Source organism: Cibotium barometz, chromosome 47 (genome assembly GCF_041138505.1).
Source record: "Cibotium barometz isolate CiBa-2024 chromosome 47, ASM4113850v1, whole genome shotgun sequence".
NCBI lineage: Eukaryota > Viridiplantae > Streptophyta > Polypodiopsida > Cyatheales > Cibotiaceae > Cibotium > Cibotium barometz.
Genome location: NC_141092.1, coordinates 39,059,726 through 39,083,470, shown reverse-complemented (window position 1 = coordinate 39,083,470; position 23,745 = coordinate 39,059,726). Strand labels below are relative to the sequence as shown.

Below are 23,745 nucleotides of genomic sequence, written 5' to 3'. Positions count from 1 at the left end.
TTGGCATCCTGCTTTTGTAAGCATGGGTGCATCTAGCTCTTAAGGGATGACTTTCTCTTTATGCCTCCCCTCTAATGATATCTTACTCAACTCCTCCCTTGGCATCTTCAAGGTTTCTTATTTCTTTGTCGGCATTGGGATATTCACATCGACCCCCTTAGGAGTCGTTGGTTGCTCTCCTTGCTTCCCTTGGTCTGATCCTCTATGATTGATCTCTTGACCACCTTCATCCTTCAATTGGGTGGATCCGATATCAATTGTATCTTCTTTGGATCCATCTTGGATTGTGACTCTGTCTCACCCTTACCTACTTTTTTAACTCTTCTTCTTCTTCAGCCAGTTCTGGGAATAGTCACATCCGCTCGATTTCTTCCCTTGTCTTCTAGTTGAGGTTGAGCTCTTATCAGTACATTGAGTGATGTGATCTTCCCAGATTGTACACTAATGGTCCAGATGCCGGTTTGATTGGTAGTAGAAGTAGGGCTACTTACTCGGTATGGACATTCTTTGATCAAATGATCAATTCCACATTTAGTACAGGTGAGCACTGGCATCATGTCATTGGGCGAAACCGTAACTTTTTGTGGTCGATGTGTATGACTCATATTCTTGTTTGGGAAATCGGCTACTCGATGTGGTCCTCTATAGCCAAAGCATTACAGCGGTCCCCTTATAAAATTCGAGTTCATGTCCTTGGCCTTCCATTGTACCATGGTTTGAACACAGGTACTGGCATGTTATTCTGTAGGACGTAGTATTCTAGCATAGCCTGAGCCATATCCTCCTGATACTCTCCACTAAGTTCTATTTCCCACACCATATCAACATTTTTGACAACTCTTCAATCAACACTTGATTGATCTTAGCCTGTGGTGGTTGTGCGGTAGAACTAGTGGCAGCAAAGGTGAAGCGTCTTGCACCCGGAACATCCCCCTAGGTAAGTAGGAAGAGTTGGGTTGTCCCGCAGTAGCGGTGATTTGAACAGGTGGCGCCGGTAAAGCCATTGGGGCTCTAAGTGGTGCTAGTAGCTATGTAACATTTTGAAACCTTGGATATCTACACATTGAAGTGTGATGATTTCCTTATTTTACACAGTGAGCACAATAGAGTAATGGCCTCACTCTTAACTGTGCACACTCGGTGGTGGTGTGATTTAATCTGCACATAGAGCACCACACCAATTCCTTGCGGGGGTAAAGGTGATTATGCCCATGCCCAAATGTTTCTATTCCCTCCTTGACTTTCAAATTTTCTAGTATGGCATTACTGAGCTCATCCACCATCATGTTTCCGACTTACTTCCTTTGGAGTCCAATTTCTTGGTGGCTCAAGACAGGTGAAGTCATAGTTGCTGAAGATGTTTTAACATCTTCTAGTTGTGGCAATTCTAACATATTGTCTTCATATTCGATTGCCAATTTGCAGCATGCATCAAGAGGATCAAGTCAAGCTAATATCAAGGTAATCATGCATTTTATGGTCTCTTACCCCCCTCTGGAAACAAGGCAACAACTGATCACATCAGTTAACCTTTTCCGAAGCTTGCACCTCAAATTTAAGTGCTTCAGAGATGAGAAACATAGTCTCTCATCAACTCTTATTGCTTTTGTTTAATATTATGTAATTGTGCCATAAGGCTCCACCTATCACCACTATGGGCAAAATTGGGCACAAAAACATTCTTTAGCCTTGTGAAGTTAACCTTATCCTCAGGCTTAAGAGTTCGAAACCACTGATGAGATTTTCCTTCAAAGGTCAATGAGAAGGCATGTATTATTGTCACATCACTGACCGGCCCGCAAGTTTCACATGTGGATTAAAAAATCTCTACATGTTGGATTGGATCCCTGTTTTCTGAGAGAACTTTTGGACAAGTTTTGAAATGATATGTGGTTTCATCCAGGAAGGTTGGGATTCTACAGTAGTACCTAGTTCTCTGTCGCCATATTCATCAGTAGGTTTGCCCTTGTGGCTACATATTAAGGTCCATGATTGGATCTATCCTAGGCACTTGGGGAATTTCTCCCCCCTTTCTAGGCCACGTCCCCTACCTGTATTGACTCTTGTAGGTATGTCGGGTCCATGGGATGGTCCAGCCGCCGTGGTATCTTGGAATGACTCCCCATTCATCGCCTCCTCCATACATCTTTGTAGAATCAGGAGTTCCATGTCTTGTAGAAACGTAGGATTATTGATCGTCTCCTCAATATCCTTTTTGGTGTAGAGTTGATCCTCTACTTCACCTACCCTGCTAGCTAGGTTACCCTCTTCTTCTATGGTTGTAAACCCCTCCTCCATCCTGGATTCCTCGTTTATGGGTTCCAAGTCTTGCATCTCTCCCTCACTTCTACCCATAACTATTTGTGGTTCCTTCCCTCATGATCGGAGTGGGTTAGAACTTCCCATTTCCGTCTTCTCAGCTCTCCTCCTACGAATGTCGAGATCTTGTTTCCTTAGGCTCAATTCTCATAGTTGTCATTCCACCTTACTCCATTTAACATCTAACTCTACTTCCTTGGTGGTGGGGAAGAATATTTGACCTATCCTAGCCGCACTTTCCATGTCTTGTCTTATTCGAGGGGTGCTGATATTCGATAGCCTAGAATTTGACGCTTGGAGTGGCACTTCTTATCGTGGACCGAGTCGAGCACTGGTTAAGGGACCCATGCCCACAGATTGCGCTTCTTCCTCATGGCTGGTTTGGAGACCGAAAAATCCCTGGGCGATATCAATGATACCACTAAACCTGGTTGGGGAGGGTGGTTTCTCCTTAACCCTTTTTCCATGGACTCTTCACTACTAGTTTCAGTGGTGGTTAGGTTTCTTAAAACACTCAAGTGTGTGCTTGAAGAATGTCCTTATCCCACACTTCTTTGGTAGGAAGATCTTGGGTGATTCGATGCACTATCATCGGGCGTAAGATCATCTCCGATGAGTTTTTCAGATCTTAAGTGCATGTATGTAGGATTTGATAAGCTATTTGTCAACCCAATTTGATTTTACTTTTGATTCTATCACACTGTTTCAGATGCCATAAAATTGCAGAGAGTGGTTCACGTCATGAAACTGCAAGAAATGGTTCACGTTGTGATGAACATTATCCTGCACTTTTAGGTGCTCAAATTTTTTTTACCGTTCAGGTTAGATTCCCTCTTTTTTGTATAAGACGCCTTTGTTAATCGACCCTTGTGGCCTCGGACTGTCCAATCATTGGTTTTGGCCTACCTACTGTGAATCAACAAAAAATGTTTCACGTCGTGAATTAGTAAGGGTTTCATGCTGTGAACAGCTTCAGTCACGTCGTGATGAATGCCTTCTTGAACTTTCAAGTGCTTCAAAATTTTGGTGGATTGCAAGGTGTCAAAGGTGTGAGGATAAGGTTTTCTATTTTTGGAAAGGTAATCCTATTATTTTCGATGTTAACAGCACTGATTTTGTGAGCGAGTCACCGTGTGAAACTGCAGGAAACGGTTCAGGGCGTGAACAACTTTTCTTTACTCTCATGTATAACTTCCTGCATTGAATTTGGTGACTTTGGGTGTGTAATACTTATCCAATTGATAGCAAATCGACTGTGCCACTCCTAAGGAACAAAATGCAAGTTCTTGGCATAGTCAATGGTCCCTTATGTTTTTTATTTTTATGATTTTTTTGAAACAGAAAGAAAACAACACACCAACCTTCTCATTCTCTGGTGGTTTTAATGATGCAAATATTAAAATTAACAAGAACAAATAGTGAAGCCTTATCTTAGAAGAACCACTCTACTACCAACACACAACATCACAACCGATTTCTTACAATTTTTTCTACCACACACACCTTATCCATTCATTTTCCACACAATGCACTACCAGAATATGCAAGGGCAATAATGAATCCTATGCAATGGGAGCTGAAACTCCGAGGCTGAAAGAAACAAAGGTGTTTCCCCGGCAACGGCGCCAAAAATGTTATAAGCTACCACACCTCTAAGAGGGAACTCTACACATTCACCTAATGGGTGAGCAATAGATCACAAACTGTCATAGGGTACTTATACCAATGCTTTGATCTTGAGTCCCTTGAGGCCTCGAAGCTTGCTCGTTAACTCCAAGCTCCACCTCCACACATTCACCTAATGGGTGAGCAATAGATCACAAATTGTCGTAGGGTACTTATACCAATGCTTCGATCTTGAGTCCCTTGAGGCCTCCAAGCTTGCTCGTTAAGCTTCAAACTCCAAGATCCACCTCCACACTATCACAATGGAGTCACTCACACCCTTGCATAGGGCAATTGCTCTCTCTGTCACTCTCTCTCACACAAGCATGAACCATACATGCATAAAAGAGGCACAATGCTAGAATGCTCTCACTCCTTCAATCTCTCTTAATACGCAAAGAGATAACTCTCAATAGCACAAAGGGGATTGTGTCTCTTCATTATGAGAAAATGCCTTATATACAATTGGCCCTTATTCACACTTGGACACTTAAAACTTACTTACGAGGCCTCGGGTGGTCAATATCTCATAATGTACAACTTTTATTGTGCCGTTTCATGACACTTATTAATGTCCTCAATTGAGGATCATGTTTGTTAATCCAAAATGGAAGTAATAGGTTCAAAAAGTTTTATATGTTCATTTTTATGTGAAGTGATTCAAGGTAGAGAATCAATGACCACAAACAACCATGTGCAGAGATAAGAGCGGATTTATTCAAGTAGACTCCACAAATATATGGACAAACCAAAGGGACACATTTGTGCTAGCAAAGCATTGTGAGCAAGTCGTCTTCAAGGTGGACCCGAGAGATCACAGGTGGTTGTTTGTAATCCAAATTGATCCACGTATAGTAAACAAATATTTGAAGATATGGAAATTTTAGATGAAGTAGAGGTTGAGGAACCCAGTCAAGAAGCACAAGAAACAGATATTGATCGAGTTGAACAACTAGAAGATGGATCAAATGAAGATATAATATTTCGACAATTACTAGCACTTGAACGAGAAGCAAACACAATAACTAATCCGGAATTTGAAGAAGAGATAGAAAAACACCATATTGGGGAATATGGGAATTTCCCACAAGTTTGGGACACGTGGTCGAAAGTTTTGATTAACCATAAGTTGAATACCAGTAATCCAAAATGAGCGCTTTATAGCTCTTTAGATTCCATTTTTCAAGCGCTTTCCAACGATAGGTCATATGATAGGGTTTTGAGAAACTTACAAACATGTTATCCATGTCCCCTTTTTTAAGTATTCAAAAATGGAAATTGGGAAATTCCCAAATTCACTAATATGGTGTTGAAAAACAACTTTCAATACAACCACCTCTAATGCCAGAAATAGAAGAGGACGATTCGGAGGCTACACCTATTGTGAGACGAAGACGCAGATGGAGAGGTATTTCTAGAAATAGATGCATTTAGAGCCATGGATCTAGTTGAGGATGAGAGAGTTGATGATGAGCTATAATATTTTATCGCAATTTTATTTACCAAGAAATACTTGGTTTTTGTTAATGTTTTCTTTTTTTGCACAATTAAATTTTTTAAGAGTTTTAAAATAAAAATTTAAATCGCAATGCCTATTTCGATGCTTATTCCAACACTCATTTCGACGCACATTTTGATGCTCATTCCGACATTTATATCAATGGCGCATAAACTCTCGATACTAAGTGTCGGAAATGGGTCATCCTGTAGTAGTTCCTGCACTAGCAATTTCACATCCTCCTTCGCATTGATTAGGCAATCCAGCATGATTATGTAGGAGATGACACGATATGCATGGTTAATGGATTGAGAACCCACTTCGTTAAGTAGCGATGTTGAGATTGATATGATGGTGTTTCATTGTATACGACAATTATTGATAGAAAAAAGACATGATTGTCAATTGCAATAAAGCCACATGGAGTTGATTGCTCTCTTTGAAGTGACTCTAAAACTGATCCCACACCCTCAGAGTTGCGATGCCATAGGGAGTCCCTCTGAGGAATCCCAACACGAGGTCCCAACAAATTCAAATGCATGTATGGGGCTATCTATGAGCTCTATACATGTGCGAGGCTATCTATGAGCTCTATGTAGGCTCATGGAGCTCTATGCATGGGGCTATCTATGAGCTCTATGCATGTGCGAGGCTATCTACGAGCTCTATGTAGGCTCATAGAGAGCTCCATGCATGCATTGAGGCGAGATTGAGGCCTCTACTTTATGGATAGATCCCTCTATGTATGTATGCATAGAGGACTCTACCTTATGGATAGAGCCCTCTATGTATACAACATACATAGAGGGCTTTACCTTATGGATAGAGCAGTCTACTCATGCATGGAGCTCTCTAGTTCTATATATACATAGAGCACTATCTATGCATGAATAGGGCTATGCTTGAGCTATATGCGTGCGTAGAGTTCTCTATGCATGGATATAGCTCTCTATCCATGCTTATGATTCCTTATGCATGTATATAACTCTCTATGCATGCATAGTGCTTTCTATGAGCTCAATGCATGCATATAGCCCTCTATGGATGGATAAACCTCTCATAGAGAGCCTTAAGCATGCATATGGCTCTCTATGAGATCCATGCATTCATAAAATACTCTATGCATGGAAATACTCTATATATTTGTGCAAGGGCTCTATCCTATTCACAAATCCCTATTTTGAAGAGTATGCGAATATGAGTAGGTAAATATTATTCTCTTGTTATGCTCTTTTTTCTTCTTGTAGGCCACCACTCTACTTTGGTTAGGCCTTCACTTCCTAGATCTCCAATCTCCATTCTCTTACATAAGGGTTCTATTTGAGTCATAGACCTCTCTTTAAAGCCTACATAAGTTCCTTGACTTGTCTCTTTGACTATGGTTAGGGGTGTCCTAACCTTAAAAGTGCAACAAAAACATTGTGATATACATTGGCATTGGAAGTTTTTCTACAAAAGGGAAGGTTTAGGGATCCTATCTAAATTAATCCAATTTTCTCTGGTGTTATCTTTATTTATAATGTTAAGTACATGTGAGCACTCTCCCTATACATTTTTCTTTGCTATGTGCATTTCCATGATGACATCGAGAGACTCATTGAAAGAGTATAAATAAGAAGGATGATCTTCGCCAAGGTGACTAGAAATATTGTGTTAACAAAGATGTACTATAAACTTATGTTGAAAGAATACATGTTTTTTGCAAATACGACTTCATAGTGCCAACAGTAGCAAGTGTACTTCTTTTTTGTCTATCAGTAAATTTTTACACCCCTAACATTTCTAAAGACCATTGGTCAGGTTGATTTATTGAGGTGTGCTCTTTGTGTCACATTTTTTTCCTCTTTTCACAATCATAGGAAATTGTTTGAGAAAATTTGAAATTATCAATGCATACAATATAAGTCACAGTCATGAATCGTGTGGAGTAATATAAGTCACAGTCATGAATTGTGTGGAGTAACATTTATCGAAACAATCTTGTAAATATAAGTCACAGTCATGAAGACTGTGGAGTAATATATAAATTGAAACAGTATTGTAAATAAATTTAACGTCTGATCATAACAATTGCACCCTTAAATGTCAACCAAGACAATCGATCCCCTAAGGGCCAAGGCTGCCCGCATCACACCTGGTGAGAAAGACTTTCCAACAAATTGTTAAGTGACAAAACCGGAATTGGTATTCAAGATAGGTGAATTTAGAAATATACTTGGCATCACATACGACCATTTTCAACTTAAACACTACGGCCCATAACATGGTGTTACAACTAGTACCATGGTATTGAACTAAAGCTAGTTTACAACCGCCAACATGGCGTTACAACTATGCCTATAACGTTGTATTTGCACTAAGGCCGTACTTAGAGTCAAATCTTCACTGTTTTTTGTATAGTAGCGTGGTGTAGGTCGTTTGGATTAACGTCAAAACAAGCAAGATAAAAGCAGCCAACATGGAAATGAGCAACCATGGCTGCTTCTCCCAGTATTTATCAATGAATCCCACTCTCCACTTGCGCCATTTGGACTTGCATGCCTCTTTGACTATCTTTATGGTGTTTTTATCGTTTTCAGTGATGTTGTTTGGCATATAGATAGCCATTTTGTTCCAAATGTTAGCTAGCTCGGTGTCGCTTCCTAACTGGTTATCAATCACTTCAGCCTGCACTAGCACTTGCACATCCTCCTCTGCATTGATCAGGGTGTCCATCATGATTACGTAGGAGCTGACAGGGCGTGCGTCAACGGACTGAGAGCACACCTCGTAAGTAGCGAGGTTGAGGAGGTACGATGGTGTTGTATCGTATACGACGATTTTCGGCAGATATAAGACACGATCGCCCACATGGAAGTCAATTGCTGTAAAAAAGCTGCGTGGAGTGGATTGCTTTGGATCAACAGCTGCAACTTTAAAAGTGATCCCACTGCCCTGGAGTTGGGATGCCGTTGGGAGTCCTGGCCAGTGCTCTTTACCGCGGTTGGGAGGGGAATCCGCCGTTGGGAGTCCTGGCCAGTGCTCGAAAAGAACCCGAGTTTAGTGTAATATCACTTTCAAATTTTGAAAAATACCTATAAATTTTTAGGTTGAAAGTGCCAATACTTGAAAAATTCGAAAGAATATAGTAGTACAAATACCTTCGAAAGTAAAGAAACTCATTGATAATTTCTTAATTTTATATACGAAGGTTTTACAATTTTTGAGAAAATAGTTTTTTTCGAGCACTGGTGCTGGTGCCGGTGCCGCAACCTTCTTGGGCAAACTGTCATAAATACAGCCAATCATAGACTGATCAAGGTCTGCGGGCTCAATCCAAGACCAGGCGGAATGATCGTCAGCCACTGGGAAGGGATAAGAAGTGAGCGCATAGAATTGGACAACCGTCTTCAAGCAAAGGTCAATATTGAAGGACGGCTCTATGCTTTGGATTGCATACTTGAGGACAGAGAGGGGAAGTTGGTGCTCTAAAACAAAGGCGTCACGCAAAACTAGGGACTGTACGCCCGGAGGTTGGAATATTGTCTTGTTTGGAACGGCCGCAGCTACGACGGTGAGGGCGTCCAGAGCTAGAAGGTGAGCAAGGGCGTCCAGGCCGAGGCTGTTATCCCATGGCTCAGCATACAGATCTCTGATATGGGTAACTTGCTCTTGTATTTGAGACACCAGTTTGTTAAAGCTTTCGATCGAAGTCAGCGCCTTGGCTGCTTGGAGCTTGAAATGCTCACAATCTGGGGAGTTGAGCTTGGCATGATAAGGGCCGAACGTGAAGAAGATAGGGTCATACTCCCGCTTATTCGCCTGACGCATGTCAGCGGGCACCTTGAAGAATACACTACTCTTCCCACTCCCAGCGGACAACCGCTCGTGGACGGAAGCTACCCACAGTTCCTCCGTACTCTCCATCCGCTCGTGGACGGAAGCTACCCACAGTCCCTCCCTACTCTCCATCCGCTCTTGGACGGAAGCTACCCACCTATTTTCTATCTTCTACCGAATCCGTCAATGGGCGTGGCTATATACTGACTCTGGAGTTAGGAACTCCCCAAAACTAACTCTTACAGCTATTTGCATTGAATTAAACTGTAACCACTTCCCACCAAAAGTGACGACTTTTGCAGACCATTTGAAGGACAATTGACAATTCTTTATACGCCTGTCACCTCGCTCTCACGGACCGCCTTGTACGACCACCTCGCTCTCACCGACCAGCTACCATCTGGATTCTGGCTCTCACCGATCGGCGAGTCCGATCAGTAATCAAGCATCACCACCTGTAGCCTGCTTGCAAGTTGATCGGGCGCAGTCACCATTATCGTTGTTAGTAACTTAGTACTGATCACTGACCAGTGTAAATGGTTTTAACTGAGCCCGCTTTGTCTGTCAACCGCGTGACAACAAGCTCCCCGCCCTCACCGACCACATGCTGAGTGCTCAACCAGTCCACTAACCGACCCACAAAGAAGAAGTCCCACGTCCTCACCGACCCATAAACAGGTAGGAACCATCGATCGAAGCAGTAGCGGCGTCCCATCGAAACGTGTTGGCTGTTATAGGCCTCTCCGCGGCTAAAAAGCTACGTAAGCTAGAAGTGTGGACACGCTTATAATAAAAATAACAATTTTATTAATAATTAAAACGTCACAACTATTCGAATAGGTGCCCCTTCAATGTATTTAACGTAATAAGATTGATAAGTTCTTCTACAACTCTACTGTATATGGTAGCTAGTCTGTGTATAGCATTTGGATTAATTTACATGGTATGAGATTTCTATACTTGATCCACCCTATCACTAATCTCTTTCTTTTGATTTAAGATAGACTATCAAAACTTTCATCGGGCGGTAGCTCAGTTGCTAAGGTGTTTCGTTGTCAAAACCTAGGTTATGGGTTCGAACCCTGCTGGCTACCCCGATTGATGTGCCTTGTCCCTGATTTGTGGGATAAGGGGGGTCCCATGGGTACTAAGCCCGTCTCTTCTCTAATGCCAACTTTTTTTAAAAAAAAACTTTCATCTGGATAGAGCGTTATTGGCAGCCACCAGAGCTTCTTCTTCAATCAATACCTATTGCACGGGCCCAACTATACACTAGAAGTTTTAGACTTTTTACCATATGTGAGTACAATGTAGTGTTTATTTACATTCTTAGGGAGGTACACTACTTACAAGCCTTACATGTGTTCAAGGGGTATTTAAAAAATCCGCTTACTTATAAATTTTTCATGAATAAAATGATCTCTTTTTTAATGGACTTACGGGTTTTTTTTCAAAATCGATTTAAAAAAAATCCTTTCTCTAAATGTATTTATGTAAGTTTACCTTAAAATTTTAAATTAAAAACCTCTTCATTTGAACTCACATGATGTACTTACATATTTTTAAGTGAATACCCCCAGTTTACATTAACACACTTGAATCAGTGGATATTACATTTAACATGTGTTTTTTTTGTAAAGGTGAGAATATTTATTCCTACGTGTAACTTTTTGCATCCACAAGTGAAAGGTTTTTTTTTTCACATGCTATTATTTTACTAAAAAACTTTTACATGTGGTATTTTTGCAGACCATTTGAAGGACGATTGACAATGCAAACTGGTGTCTTTATAGGCCTGTCACCTCGCTCTCACCGACCCGCTGGTACGACCACCTCGCTCTCACCAACCTGCTGGTACCATCCGGATTCTGGCTCTTACCGATCGACGAGTCGGATCAGTAATCAAGCATCACCACCTGTAGCCTGCTCACAAGTTGATCGGGCGCAGTCACCATTATCGTTGTACTGATCACTGACCAGTGTAAATGGTTTTAACTGAGCCCGCTTTGTCTGTCAACCGCGTGACAACGAGCTCCCCGCCCTCACCGACCACCTGCTGAGACTTACAAACATGCTATTAACGTATGTCATGTGTGGAACTTACAAATATGGCTAAAAACATTTGACATATGTGAAACTTTCCAAACTAGCTAACATGTGAAACTCGACAAAATGGTAAAGTAACTTTCACATGCTAAATTTTACCATGTATGAAACTTCACAAATATAGTAGACCACATCTTATATTCTTTTTGGTCTTATATTTAATTGATTGAAACTTCAATATACTATCATATTAGTTCCACATGCACTTTCAAAACACTAGCCTATGATCTTAACATATGTGGAGTTGCCAAACTTCTAAATATTTATCTTTGTATTTTTTATGTGGTTATGATTGCCTTGAGTAACATTTAATGAGCTAGAAATTATCTAGAATTTCTTTCCATCGAAAGGATTCAAAGATGGTCTTACTTTAACAACTATACATGTGATGTCGTGTGACAATTAACCCTTGTAAATTTACAAGGAGACTCATTTGTTTCTAGAATCTCTTAAGTTGAGGTAAGGCCTTTTACCATGTCAAATTGCGTTGGAAAAGATTAAGGAAATTTTTTGCTCTAATGAACCAAACAAATTTGCTTTAAAATATTGAACAAATTTACCTTTCTATATCTTGTATTTGGGTATTGTTATTTGTATCAAAATGAGATCAAATTTTTGCATGCCAAGAGGTCTAGAAATAATCATAACACAGTCTTGAAAAATAGCTTCTCAATGTATATATATAAGACATTATCATCTTTTACAATTAGACTATCTTATATAAAAGATAGACTTCTTTGTATACGGCGTAAAACTATATTTTCTCATGTATATAAAGACAAGCTTTTATATAAGGTAGGCTGTAGTGTACAACTATATTGAAATAAAGACAAAAATAGATCAATGTTTCTTTGATTCCTCAACAAAAATGATCATGTCTTAAAATAGGTCCAAAATTTTAAAAACCAATACACACTGAAAAAAACTGAAATGTTTGATCAACTTTTTAGTTTTCACTCTAAATCGAGCATATATGGCATCTTCATAGTCTTTTGATGACTGCAAGAAGTTTGTTCACATGACCAGCCTTGTAAGACCTTGATGCATATATCCCAATCTTTCTAGGTGTCATTCTGGTCTTCTACTATCCAGACATCAGTTGATGGTTCTTGAATAAAAAATCATAGTTTCACCTTATGTAGTTATTTATTGACTTCTTTGACATCCGCTTTCTTTGAAAGATGTATTTCTGGAGTTATGGACCTTGCCAAAATAATGTCCCCTCTCTCTAACCAAGCAAGACCACATCCTTGGTATCCCGGCTCCAAAAAGTGACAACGGATCTTGGTATCTCTCATTTCATAGATCACCTTGTCTCCTCGCTTCTAAAAGGTAAATTAAAACAATTGTGCAAAATTGTACTTGCAATTAAGATACTCAAACAAAGATTGGTGAATTGCATTTTGTTGATCACATGCATTCCTGTCAAATTGTCTATCAGAAGATCTTGTATATCTCTTCCTATATTCAAGTACTCTACTTTGAAAAAGTTATTTATTTTCCCTGTGCTCGTGTGAAAAAAAAGACTTAACGTTGCATATCCCTTTTATTTCACCAATGAAGATGTGATGTATTCTCTAAATGTAGATACATAATCATGGCATCATTCAAGTCAAATATCTCTCCTCTTGGAAAACATTTTGAGTAGTGTATTTCTTCAAAAGAAACTTGATCATCACCCCAATATTGTTTTATGCATGTCATCTCTCAATCTTCAAGTAGCGTTATTTTTCTCTTCAATGGACTTACAACAATGCCCTTGCTTTCAATCAGATCTACACATGGACATGGACATGTGTTGAGAAATGTGGTATCGAAGAGCACAAGGTAGCGGTAGGGAATGAGTTGAGTAAGCCAAGAAAGTGCAAAACATAGCTTGCATCCACATGAGCAAAGGGATTTATCCCACATTGATGTACAAGCCCAAGGGTATACCTCATCATGTAAAAGGGGGCCATTTCAAGCAATGAAATCATATCACTTGCACACATGTTAAGCCTCTCTATGAGTCTCTTAATCTTGTAACTTAATTATGCTTGAGTTTATTACACATACTCATCATCATGAGTAAACTTAGATTACACCCACCTTAGAGTAATTCACTCCAATCACATTAGCTTAAGTGTAGGATTAGCACTAATCACCTTGCTCATGCACATGATAATATCCATGGATTTCAACATCATATCATAGCCTCCCCTTTCCTCCTTGAGCTTCTCCAAATCATTCACTTCAGCTCATTAGTAAATTTGTATCACTAATCATAATCATTAACTCACTAATCATAATCTTATCTTCATTACCTCCTTATGGCCAAAAAATCATTTTCTTGGTTCTCCTTGTACTCAAACATTGGACAAAATATCTTAGCCACACGGGGAAGCTACAGTTCCAAGGATTCACACCCAATCGCATGCTATAGCCTTTATTTGTTGAATTTCTAGTGACTAGTTATTTATCCCGTTCAACTTGTGTGCTTCAAATTAGTATTAGCCCTGGTAGGATTGTTTCTTACCCAATAAGGACCCTATAGCTTGAATATCAAAGCAAACAATGCAGGCATCGTCGAAATTTGACAAAAAAAACTAGTCATTATAGAAGTGCAAATCCATGCATTTTTTGAGGTTTGAGCTAGGTCTTTTAACATAAGCCACTTATACTCATTAATGGTAATAAAACTATACTAAAATAGCCTTCAATTCTTGCATCTACAAGCTCAATTCCATCCTCCACATTCAGTTATCTCTAATCACCTTAAGCACTAATCACTATCATTATTATTATATTAGCAGCAATTGGGCTAATCAAAGTTTAAAATTAGATTTCCATTGCTCAATTTGAGCGGGTTTCATGACATTTAGTTTGTTTTTAGTATATAAGCTTGCATCTTATCACTTGTATCATCTTGTAATCAGTCATTACATAAAAGATTAGAGTTTAATCTTGTAAGAGAGTACAAACACTGCCATGAGACTTGTCACAAGCTCATGGTAAGACCCTCTCATCATGGCATTAAACATTGGGAAGTTCATTGGGAAAGGGTTAAATCCTTGAGAAATTCATCATGGAAAATACATGTGCATAAGCATCAAAAGCAAAGAAAAGGTGCATTAAACACTGCCATGAGCATGCTCAAAGAACAACTGCATGAGATGACCATAGCGCACAACATGGCATCCACACTAAAAGCATCAAAGGAAGCATTAAAACACCAACCATCAAGTGACAAGAAGAACCATGTCCACACCAAAGGATCTATTAAAGAGCTAAGACTCAATCCAAAGAGAAGAGACCAAGAGCCAACAAGCATCCAACAATGCAAAGAAGAAAAAGGACACATCATTGACATGAAGAACAAAGGAAGAAAAAAGGGATATTCATCAATAAAAACTAAGGAGATCTCGAGCCAACAGCACTAAGAAACATCGAGCTACCAATCACTACCCTAACCTAAATCACATATTGTAAACGCCACCAAATAAGTAGACTAAAAATTAATTTTTATATTTATCTACCCGACCAGCCAAAATTAGTCAATTGAGCATCCAAGTGGGTAATGATTGTTGTAACCCTAATCTTAGAACCTCAAAGATAGGTTAAGTCTATCAATGGGGTGACCTCACTCTTAGAGATGACCTCTGGACCTCAAAGATAGGTCAAGTCACCATCAACGGGAGTGAAAATATGTTGTAAAACCTCACATCCGACTACCTTACATAGCCCAAAGATTTGGCACCAAGGGGGGTGTTGAGAAATGTGGTGCTAAAGAGCACAAGGTAGAGGTAGGGAGTGAGTTGAGTAAGCCAACAAAGTGCAAAACATAGCATGCATCCACATGAGCCAAGGGGTTTATCCCACATTAATGTAAAAGCCCAAGGGCGTAGCTCCTCATATAAAAGGGGGCCATTTCAAGAAATGAAATCATATCCCTTACACACATGTCAAGCCTCCTTATGAGTACAAGTCTTAATCTTGTAACCATATTATGCTTGAGTTTATTGCACATACTCATTATCATGAGTAAACTTAGATTACACCCACCTTAGATTAATTCACTCTAATCACATTAGTGCTAATTTTACACTTAATTTGATCACATTAGATTAAGTGTAAAATTAGCACTAATCACCTTGCTCATGCACATGATATCCATGGATTTCAACATGGAGATAACATACTTGCATTTTGAAAGATGTCTAAGGATTCTTTCTCTGAAATTACAACAATCAAACACATTGTGTTAATAATCATAGCCTCAAAGCTGAGTGGAACTCTTGAGTATACCTTCCCGGCAACATCAAGCTCTTGTGTAATGCCAACCAAATCCGTGTGATGGGTGATACTTCATCCTTCTAGCTATATATTCAATTGCATAAGTGTTCTTGTTAATGTCAATCTACTATGACACTGTGTATAACTTATCTCATTGGACTTGTTGTTTATTGGTTTCTCGACATAGCCAGAAACATTTCTTTCAAACCCATAACACCGATACACATCACGCCCACTACGATGATAAAATATATCATCAAGCAATTCCCCATTTCCTAAAATCAAGAAAAATATCAAAATAATATGTACACAAATAAAGAATTCAAATATCTCAATGTTGAGACATACAATATCCCTTAGCTCCTCTGTGATATTGTGTACTCTACTTAATATAAGTGGAATTCACCATTGGATGAATTTTTGATGATCCTCTGCAGTGAACATGCCATGATATTTATTGGCATTCCAAGGCCACCTTTCTTGCCATAAAAGTGATCTTGGTATTGCATTACATATCTTTTTATGACTTTATGAATGCAGTTTGTCATCTTGCTAATTTATTTCTCAAACAAGACCTTTTTGTACTTCTTGAAGCAATTTAGAGCTAAGACGCATCACATCATAAACAAGATCTAAACTAATGTCAAATCCATAAATATGATATAATTTCCATAGTGGAGATTCTCTTGATAATCCTTCTTCTGAGAGTATCTTGGAACATTCCTCTCGTGTCCTCTTCTTTTATGAAAAAGTCCTTAAAGCTTCTAACATGTCCTCAATATGCCTTCTTGTTGCAAGATATCTCGCTTAATATCTATTCCTAGTATACACATATTCAAAAATTTAGACCCCCTTTGTTATTGTTTTTATGATAGGCTTATCTCTTCTACATCCACTTTTCCTTCATGTTTCAAACATCCTATTTTGCATTGTTTAAGATGCTCTCCAGTCTATGACATAAGAATTGACCTCAATGTATACCTAGTCCCTTCAAGACTTTGTGTATTTTTACAATTGTAAGATAATGGATAATTGAACTCAATGTCAAATGAATATATAAAAGTTGATTCCAACTCATTCATTAAAGGCTCTATAAAACGAGGAAACACATATCCACACCTCTTCTCCAACTTCAATAAACTTAATGGTTAAAAAGTAATTGGAAGTGCCTTTATATAATTGATTTTTTTCCTTAATTTAGAACAACCATTTCAATGGCACCACTTTCTTTTTGCTTTCTTCTTGTTGCTTGAAAGCTATCCTAATGACACATTAAAAGAAAATTTCGAGGAGCACCTTGTAGAACAAAAAGCTAAAAATCATTTTATATTTTATAAATTTTCACATTAAAAAAAAATAAGTAAAGGTAATGGCCTACACATGTTAATCATTCTTTTCTGTGCGTGGTTGAATGTTCAACACCTTAAGCATGAGAAATCATATTCTTGATCCTCCTCATTCTACGTGTTTTCTAGGTCTTTGTTTCTTAAATCTGAGGTAAATGTTCTATAAAACGTTCCACAATTCTTGTTGGTGCATGAAAAAGAAATCTCCAAAATAACTTTGAGGATTCCAAAAGTCTTAGTACCTCCTCATCTTTTCTCCATCCCAGAACTCATTGACATTGATGTCATTTAACATAGGAGGCTTTTGTAACCACCTACCCCTTGCTCACCACACAAGCAAGGAGATCATTACAAAAGATTCAACTTCTACAAAGGGTATAAAATTTCTCTGTAATAGGTAGATATTTAAATGGAACCATATCTTCTTTGATTTTGCTACATTCGTGACAACATTACAACGTATATGATAGTCCCATTTCAATCTGTCACTAGAGGTTAATGCCTCACATTCACATTCCAAAACATGTCCTGAAAATGCATCTTGCATATTTGGAAAAACTCTAATGGTATGTGGTGTCACTTGTTGAGAAATGTGGTGCCAAAGAGCACAAGGAAAACACAGCGAGTGAGAAAGAGTAACCAAGAAAGTGCAAAGCTTAGCATGCAGCCACATAAGCAAAGGGATATATCCCAGATCGATGTATGAGCCCAAGGACGTACCTCCTCATATAAAAGCGGGCCATTTCAAGCAATGACATCATATCACTTGCACACATCTCAAGTCTCTTTATGAGTATAAGTCTTAATCTTGTAACCTAATTGTGCTTGAGTCTATTGCACATACTTATCATCATGAGTAAACTTAGATTACATCCACCTTAGATTAATCATGTTTAATTAGTATAAGATTAGGCTTGATTAGGTAGATATTTTGCTAGTAGGAGAGCTTGATCAAGCTTTTAAACATGGTATCAGAGCCACCCCTCTTCCCATGAGCTTCTCTAATATTGCCACTATCATTATTTTACATAAGTTTAATCATTTTGTGTTAGCTCTAGTCCCACCTCATTAGGCTTATCCACTCACTTCACTAGTGGTGAAAGATTTTCAACCTTCTCATTGCTAAATCTCTACACCATTGGCTCTCTTTGCAAGACTAGGTAATCCTCTCTAGTGCTCACTAGCTCTTTAGCACTTCATTAACACTAATTATATCATTAGAGCTATTAAACACCAAGCTTATCCACAATATTAAGGAAGTGGCTAAATTTGCGGTTGAGAAATCTTCTCATTATCTTGGAGAAAGATCTTATAGGAGCATCTATGCCTTTCCATGGTGAAGCCCTACAGTCAAGGATTCTATGGGATGTGTTATTTTTTGCTCGCAATTTGCGCCGCCCTCACAACTCATTTTTTGAACCATTCGTTTGCGCCTGATTCATAATAGGAGGACCCTTTTGAGGGAGTCTTCCCTAATACTTGGGAAATCCACAACTCATTTTTTGAACCATTCGTTTGCGCCTGATTCATAATAGGAGGAACCCTTTTGAGGGAGTCTTCCCTATTACTTGGTAAATCCACAACTCAAAGATCTCGAAAAATAATGCGTGCATTGTTGTAAACCAAGCATAAAACCTGTCACTAGAAGAAGGATAAATGCACTTGTTTTTTGAGCTTTTGAGCTACTTTTTGGCATAAGTCACTTTTCCTCAACTAGGGCAAGGAATTTATACTGGAAGCCCCTTCAATGGTTGATTCCACTTGCTTAATTTGATCCTCCTAGTTTAGCGTTGTTAATCATTGGGTTTTGAGTCTTAATCACTATCATTAAGAGATTATTACCAAAAAATTAGATAATCAAAGTTTAAAACTGCAAAAGCAAGGTCTAAATCCACTGTAGGAACACTCTCTTGCACCCAAATTCATCGTATTCATTTCCATTGCTCGATTTGAGTGGGTTTCACTACATTCATCTTATTTTTAGTACATAAGCTTGCATCTTATCACCTGCATCATCTTGTAATCAGTCATTGCACGAAAATCTAGAGCTTAATCTTGTAAGAGAGTACACACACTACCATAGATATTTGTCACAAGCTCATGGTAAGACCCTCTCATGGCATTAAACATTGGGAAGTTCATTGGGGAAGGGTCACATATCCGCGAGAAAATCTAGGACCTCACAAAAGAAAACATGAATACACCAATCACAATCCTAAGCATGTCTAAAGAAGAAGTGCATGAGATGACCATAGCACATATCATGGCATCTACACTAAAATCATCAAAACAGTAAGAGTGGCAATAGGAAGAATGATGTCCACACCAAATAAGTTGTTAAAGAGCCAAGAGTCAAGCCAAAGAGCAAAGACGAAGGCTAGGAAGCAGTCAACAAAGTGAAGAAGGAAATGACATCGGCATGAAGAACAAAGGAAGCAACAAGAGATCTTCATTAAGAAAAATCAAGGACATCTCGAGCCAACAACACTAAGCAACATCAAGCTACCAACCACTACCGTAACCTAGATCAAAACACCAAGAATCAAGTGGCAACAAGAAGAACAATGTCCACACCGAAGAAGCTATCAAAGAGCCAAGAGTCAAGCCAAAGAGTTAAGACCAAGAGACAAGAAGTAGCCAACAAAGTGAGGAAGTACATCGAGCTACCAACCACTACCCTAACCTAAATCGTATATTGTAAAGGACACCAAATGAGTAGGCCAAAAATAATTTATTATTTGTATCTACCCAACCACCTGAGAGTAGTCAGGTGAGCACCCAGGGGGGATAATGATTGCTGTAACCCTACTCTCAGAAGAGTCCTCTAGACGTCAAAGATAGGTCAAGTCTCTATCAAGGGGGGGAACTAACTCTTAGAGATAACCTCTAGGCCTAAAAGATAGGTCAAGTCACCATCAAGGGGGCTAAAAATATGTTCTAAAAGGTCTCACCCGACCACCTTGAGTAGCCCATAGATTTGGAACTAAGGGGGGGGTGTTGGAGCTATATATAGCTAGCCCTAACTCACTCTAGGTCTTGCCTATATATATGTGACTTGTGACTAATATGATTCATTCTTGTGGAGCATATGTGGTGTCTCTTGTCTCGTCTCTCTCTCTCCCTCTCTCAACATGGTATGAGAGCGATTCTAATCGTAAGGGAAGCATCTGCATCTTCTTGTTAAATTTATGATTATGATTTCATGTCTTACAAGATTGATCTTTCGTAATAGTTTTGTGTAGGGTTGATTGGTTCTCTGATTATATATTGCCTACATGATTTTATAGCTCCAATTGTTGTAATTAGAATTGTTTCTTAATCGCATCCTTAAAACCAAAACCCTAGCTAGTGTGTAGATGGTACAGTGCTCGTGAATCCTATCAAAACGGTTTGTCAATCGGAGTTTTGAGTCAAAAGTTAGGACAGTTCACGCAAACTGAATCTAAAACAGTAAAACAGGTTCTTTGTGAGAGCAAATAGGTATTTGTCTCTGATTGATCGTCAAAGCTTTATGTGAAAGCTTCAGAGACAGATGCTTGCTGTACAAGCTACAATTAGATACAAAACTTGCCGTGCAAGTTGTGTCATAATGCAGTGCTTTTTCTTAACGTGGTACTTTTTCTTATTATTATTTTCATCTTTTATAGACCTCTAAGTTTGCTTACGTGCATGAGACACGGGTCTCCACTTTAAGAGTTCTAATTTTTGTTCACGTTCTATTCTTTACACGATCACTTTATGCTCGTCGTCTGGTGCATGCCTATTTTTGGCTATGTTTCTCATATCTCGTACATGGTCTGCAAGTTCTGCGATCTTATCTTGTACGTGTTCTCACAGCCCGACATGGTAAACACCATACTTGTTAACGGATTTCCTTCTAGGCAGCATTCTATTCCTCTTTTCCAAGGCCAAGGATTTCTTGGTTGGAAATACAAGATACTATTAATTTTGGGGAAGGAGATGAATTGGTAGATATTGTTCTTGGTATTCTTGCATGCCCTCCTCAACCTATTGATCCACTTGAGAATGATGTTATTATTACCGAAGGTCCTATTTTTGAACAGTGGAAAATTGATCATGCACACTAGATTTATCGATAAGGTTGCTCATCGGTATGTACTTTCTACTCTTAATGATTCACTCATGCTAGATGTTTATCCGTTATCCACGTCATATGCTATATGGGACTATCTTATCACTATGTTTGAGAAGAAAACTGTTACAGAGATTCTGTATCTCTGTAATCTTCTGGGCAAGCTTCAATTGAAGGCAGCTATATCCATGTCTAGTCACATTGAAGGCAGGTACATCCATGTCTAGTCACATTAAATCATTCATGTCTAGTCACATTGAAGGCAGGTACATCCATGTCTAGTCACATTGAATCATTTAAAGGTATTGTGAATCAACTTTCTGCTCTGCAAGGGATCCTATTCCTCGAACTCAATTGGTTACACACCCTCTTGATACGGTGAAGGATCCTTTATATGATAATATTGTCACTATATTATCTAACAAGGATGGAATTGACTTTGAGCATACATGTATTTCTTTGATTGAATATTCTCAATGTCATGATCGTGAGACGTCAGTAACTCATGAAATGATCATGATTGCCCAAGAGTACATAGAATCGGCGACAACCTTTGCTGTCCAGAGAGACATCCATTTCAGCAATGCCCTTCTTCCTACTCCCAATTTACATCTCGTGGCTTCCAAAGAGGAGGTAATTCTTCTCGTTTGAGATTTCCTCAAAAGCATTGTTCTTATTGTGAGACAAAAATTGTCACTTGGTATCTGAATGTTGGGCACGAGAGTACGATGAAGAACACGGTATTACAAATAAGCAACCTCGTTTATCAAGGGGTTCTTCCTCTTCTGCAACTTGTGAATATTATGGGAGCACAAAAGGCGGCATCATTCATCAAGTTGATGCTTCAAGAGGCGTTATGATGAAGCTTGAAATCAAGCTTATGTTACTCAACAAAATCCTCATGATGAAGACAATGTTCATTAAGAGGCTAATTTGGCTCATTATAATGTCTCTCCAGAAAAGGTACTACATGTTCATGATGGTTCTCTCTTTATTGTTGATTTTGGTGCTACTGGCAACATGACATATCAATTGCAATGGTTACATAATTATCATCCAATTGCTATTAAAGAAAGTGGTTTATCTTGCTGATAATACAACTTGCCAAGTAATGGGTATTGCCAACTTGTATTCGGGAACTTCTTCCTCAACCAAAATACTGCGAGGAGTTTTATATGTTCGTGATTTATAAAGAAACTTACTTTCTGTTGCGCGGCTTGTGGATCTTGGTCTATTTGTTGGATTTGATAATACAAAGTGTCGCATAGAAAAGAATGGCACCACTATTGCGGTTGCTCCTCCTCGACATGGTAATCTCTTTGAACTTTCATTGAATGAGGATGTTGTAAATGTTCTTACAGCTCTAGGAGATCTCGATTGTAAGCTATGGCATCATCGGTTTGCTCACTCAAATTTCTCAAAGCTTCTTGATATTCATTGTCATGATCTTGTGAGAGGTATGGACTTTAAATCTCACCCGCATAAGGGGATATATGAATATCGTGCTCTAGGCAAACATCATCGTAAGCCATTTTCAATGTCTACAAATATTCATTCAAATAATCTTTTGGATCTCATTCATACTGATATTTGTGGACCCTTTCCTCCATCCAACTCTTGCTACCATTACTTCATTACTTTTATTGATGACTATTCACGGTATACAAATGTCTTTTTGCTATGACATAAATTAGAAGCATTGGACACATTTAAGAGGTACCAAATATTTGTGGAGAATCACACTAGTCAAAGAGTCAAAATTCTTTGAAGTGATAATGGTGGTGAATATATTTCCAACTTATTTCATGATCACTGCATCAACCATGTGTATACCATTCCATATTCTCCCCAACAGAATGGAGTTATAGAGCAAAAGAATCGTATAATTTTGAATGCAAATGCATGCTTATTCATTCTGGATTATCTCACTCTTTTTGGGCAGAAGTAGTATTGACAGCCGTTTTTGTTCAAAATCATCTTCCAACTACTGCACCTTCTGGTAAGATTCCAATCACAGCTTGGACAGGCCAAACTCCTTTTGTTGCACATTTCAAAGTATTTGGGTGTATTACTTATATTCATGTCCCAAAAGAGACACGACACAAGCTAGAACCTTCAGGGTTTGAAGGTTATTTTTATTGGTTATTCTAACAACTCAAAGGGTTACAAGTTTTACAATCCAAGTTCTCAAAAGGTAATTGTTAAGCGAGATGCTATATTCAATGAGCAATTGATGGGAGGTTCGTGGTCCATAGATGATGCTAATGATACAAAAACATTACTCACTTCTTTTCCTTTTCTACTTTTGGACAATGATTTGCATGATGACAACACTCTCTTGATGGATATTGGAGACAAGTCTATTGATGTTCATCCTACGGTTTCAAAGGAGACTGCTACAGATCTTGATATCTATGTTGATCTTCCTATTGAACTTAAGCGCAGTGCAAATCATGTATATGATGATGATCTTGAAACATTTAATCATGTATTGGCTATTTGTGAAGATCCTTCAACTTATGCAGAAGCTATATCCTCTCCACAAAAGGAACAATGAAAGGAAGCCATGGAAGCTGAATATGAGTTTTTGATCTCGAAAGGTACATGGGTTCTTACCAATCTACCTT

General features: G+C 38.7%; 1 protein-coding gene across 1 annotated transcript; it reads right to left on the bottom strand.

The window, feature by feature from the left end:
• Window positions 1–7,644: 7,644 nt before the first annotated feature.
• LOC147611663 (putative UPF0481 protein At3g02645) lies at window positions 7,645–9,481 on the bottom strand. The gene is made up of 2 exons (XM_086784702.1): window positions 8,623–9,481; window positions 7,645–8,493 (listed from the first exon to the last, which is right to left on the bottom strand). Exons 1-2 carry the CDS (start codon window positions 9,431–9,433, stop codon window positions 7,865–7,867), a joined length of 1,440 nt encoding a protein of 479 aa, XP_086640828.1. The 5' UTR covers window positions 9,434–9,481; the 3' UTR covers window positions 7,645–7,864.
• Window positions 9,482–23,745: the final 14,264 nt, after the last annotated feature.

Bases quoted from the DNA above. Each gene is read 5' to 3' on its own strand.
- LOC147611663 (XM_086784702.1), bottom strand. From the start codon at position 9,433: ATGGAGAGTAGGGAGGGACTGTGGGTAGCTTCCGTCCACGAGCGGATG. The intron at 8,494-8,622 runs GTATTTGTACTA...AGCACTGGCCAG, and splicing joins GAGTTTCTTTACTTTCGAAG to GACTCCCAACGGCGGATTCC.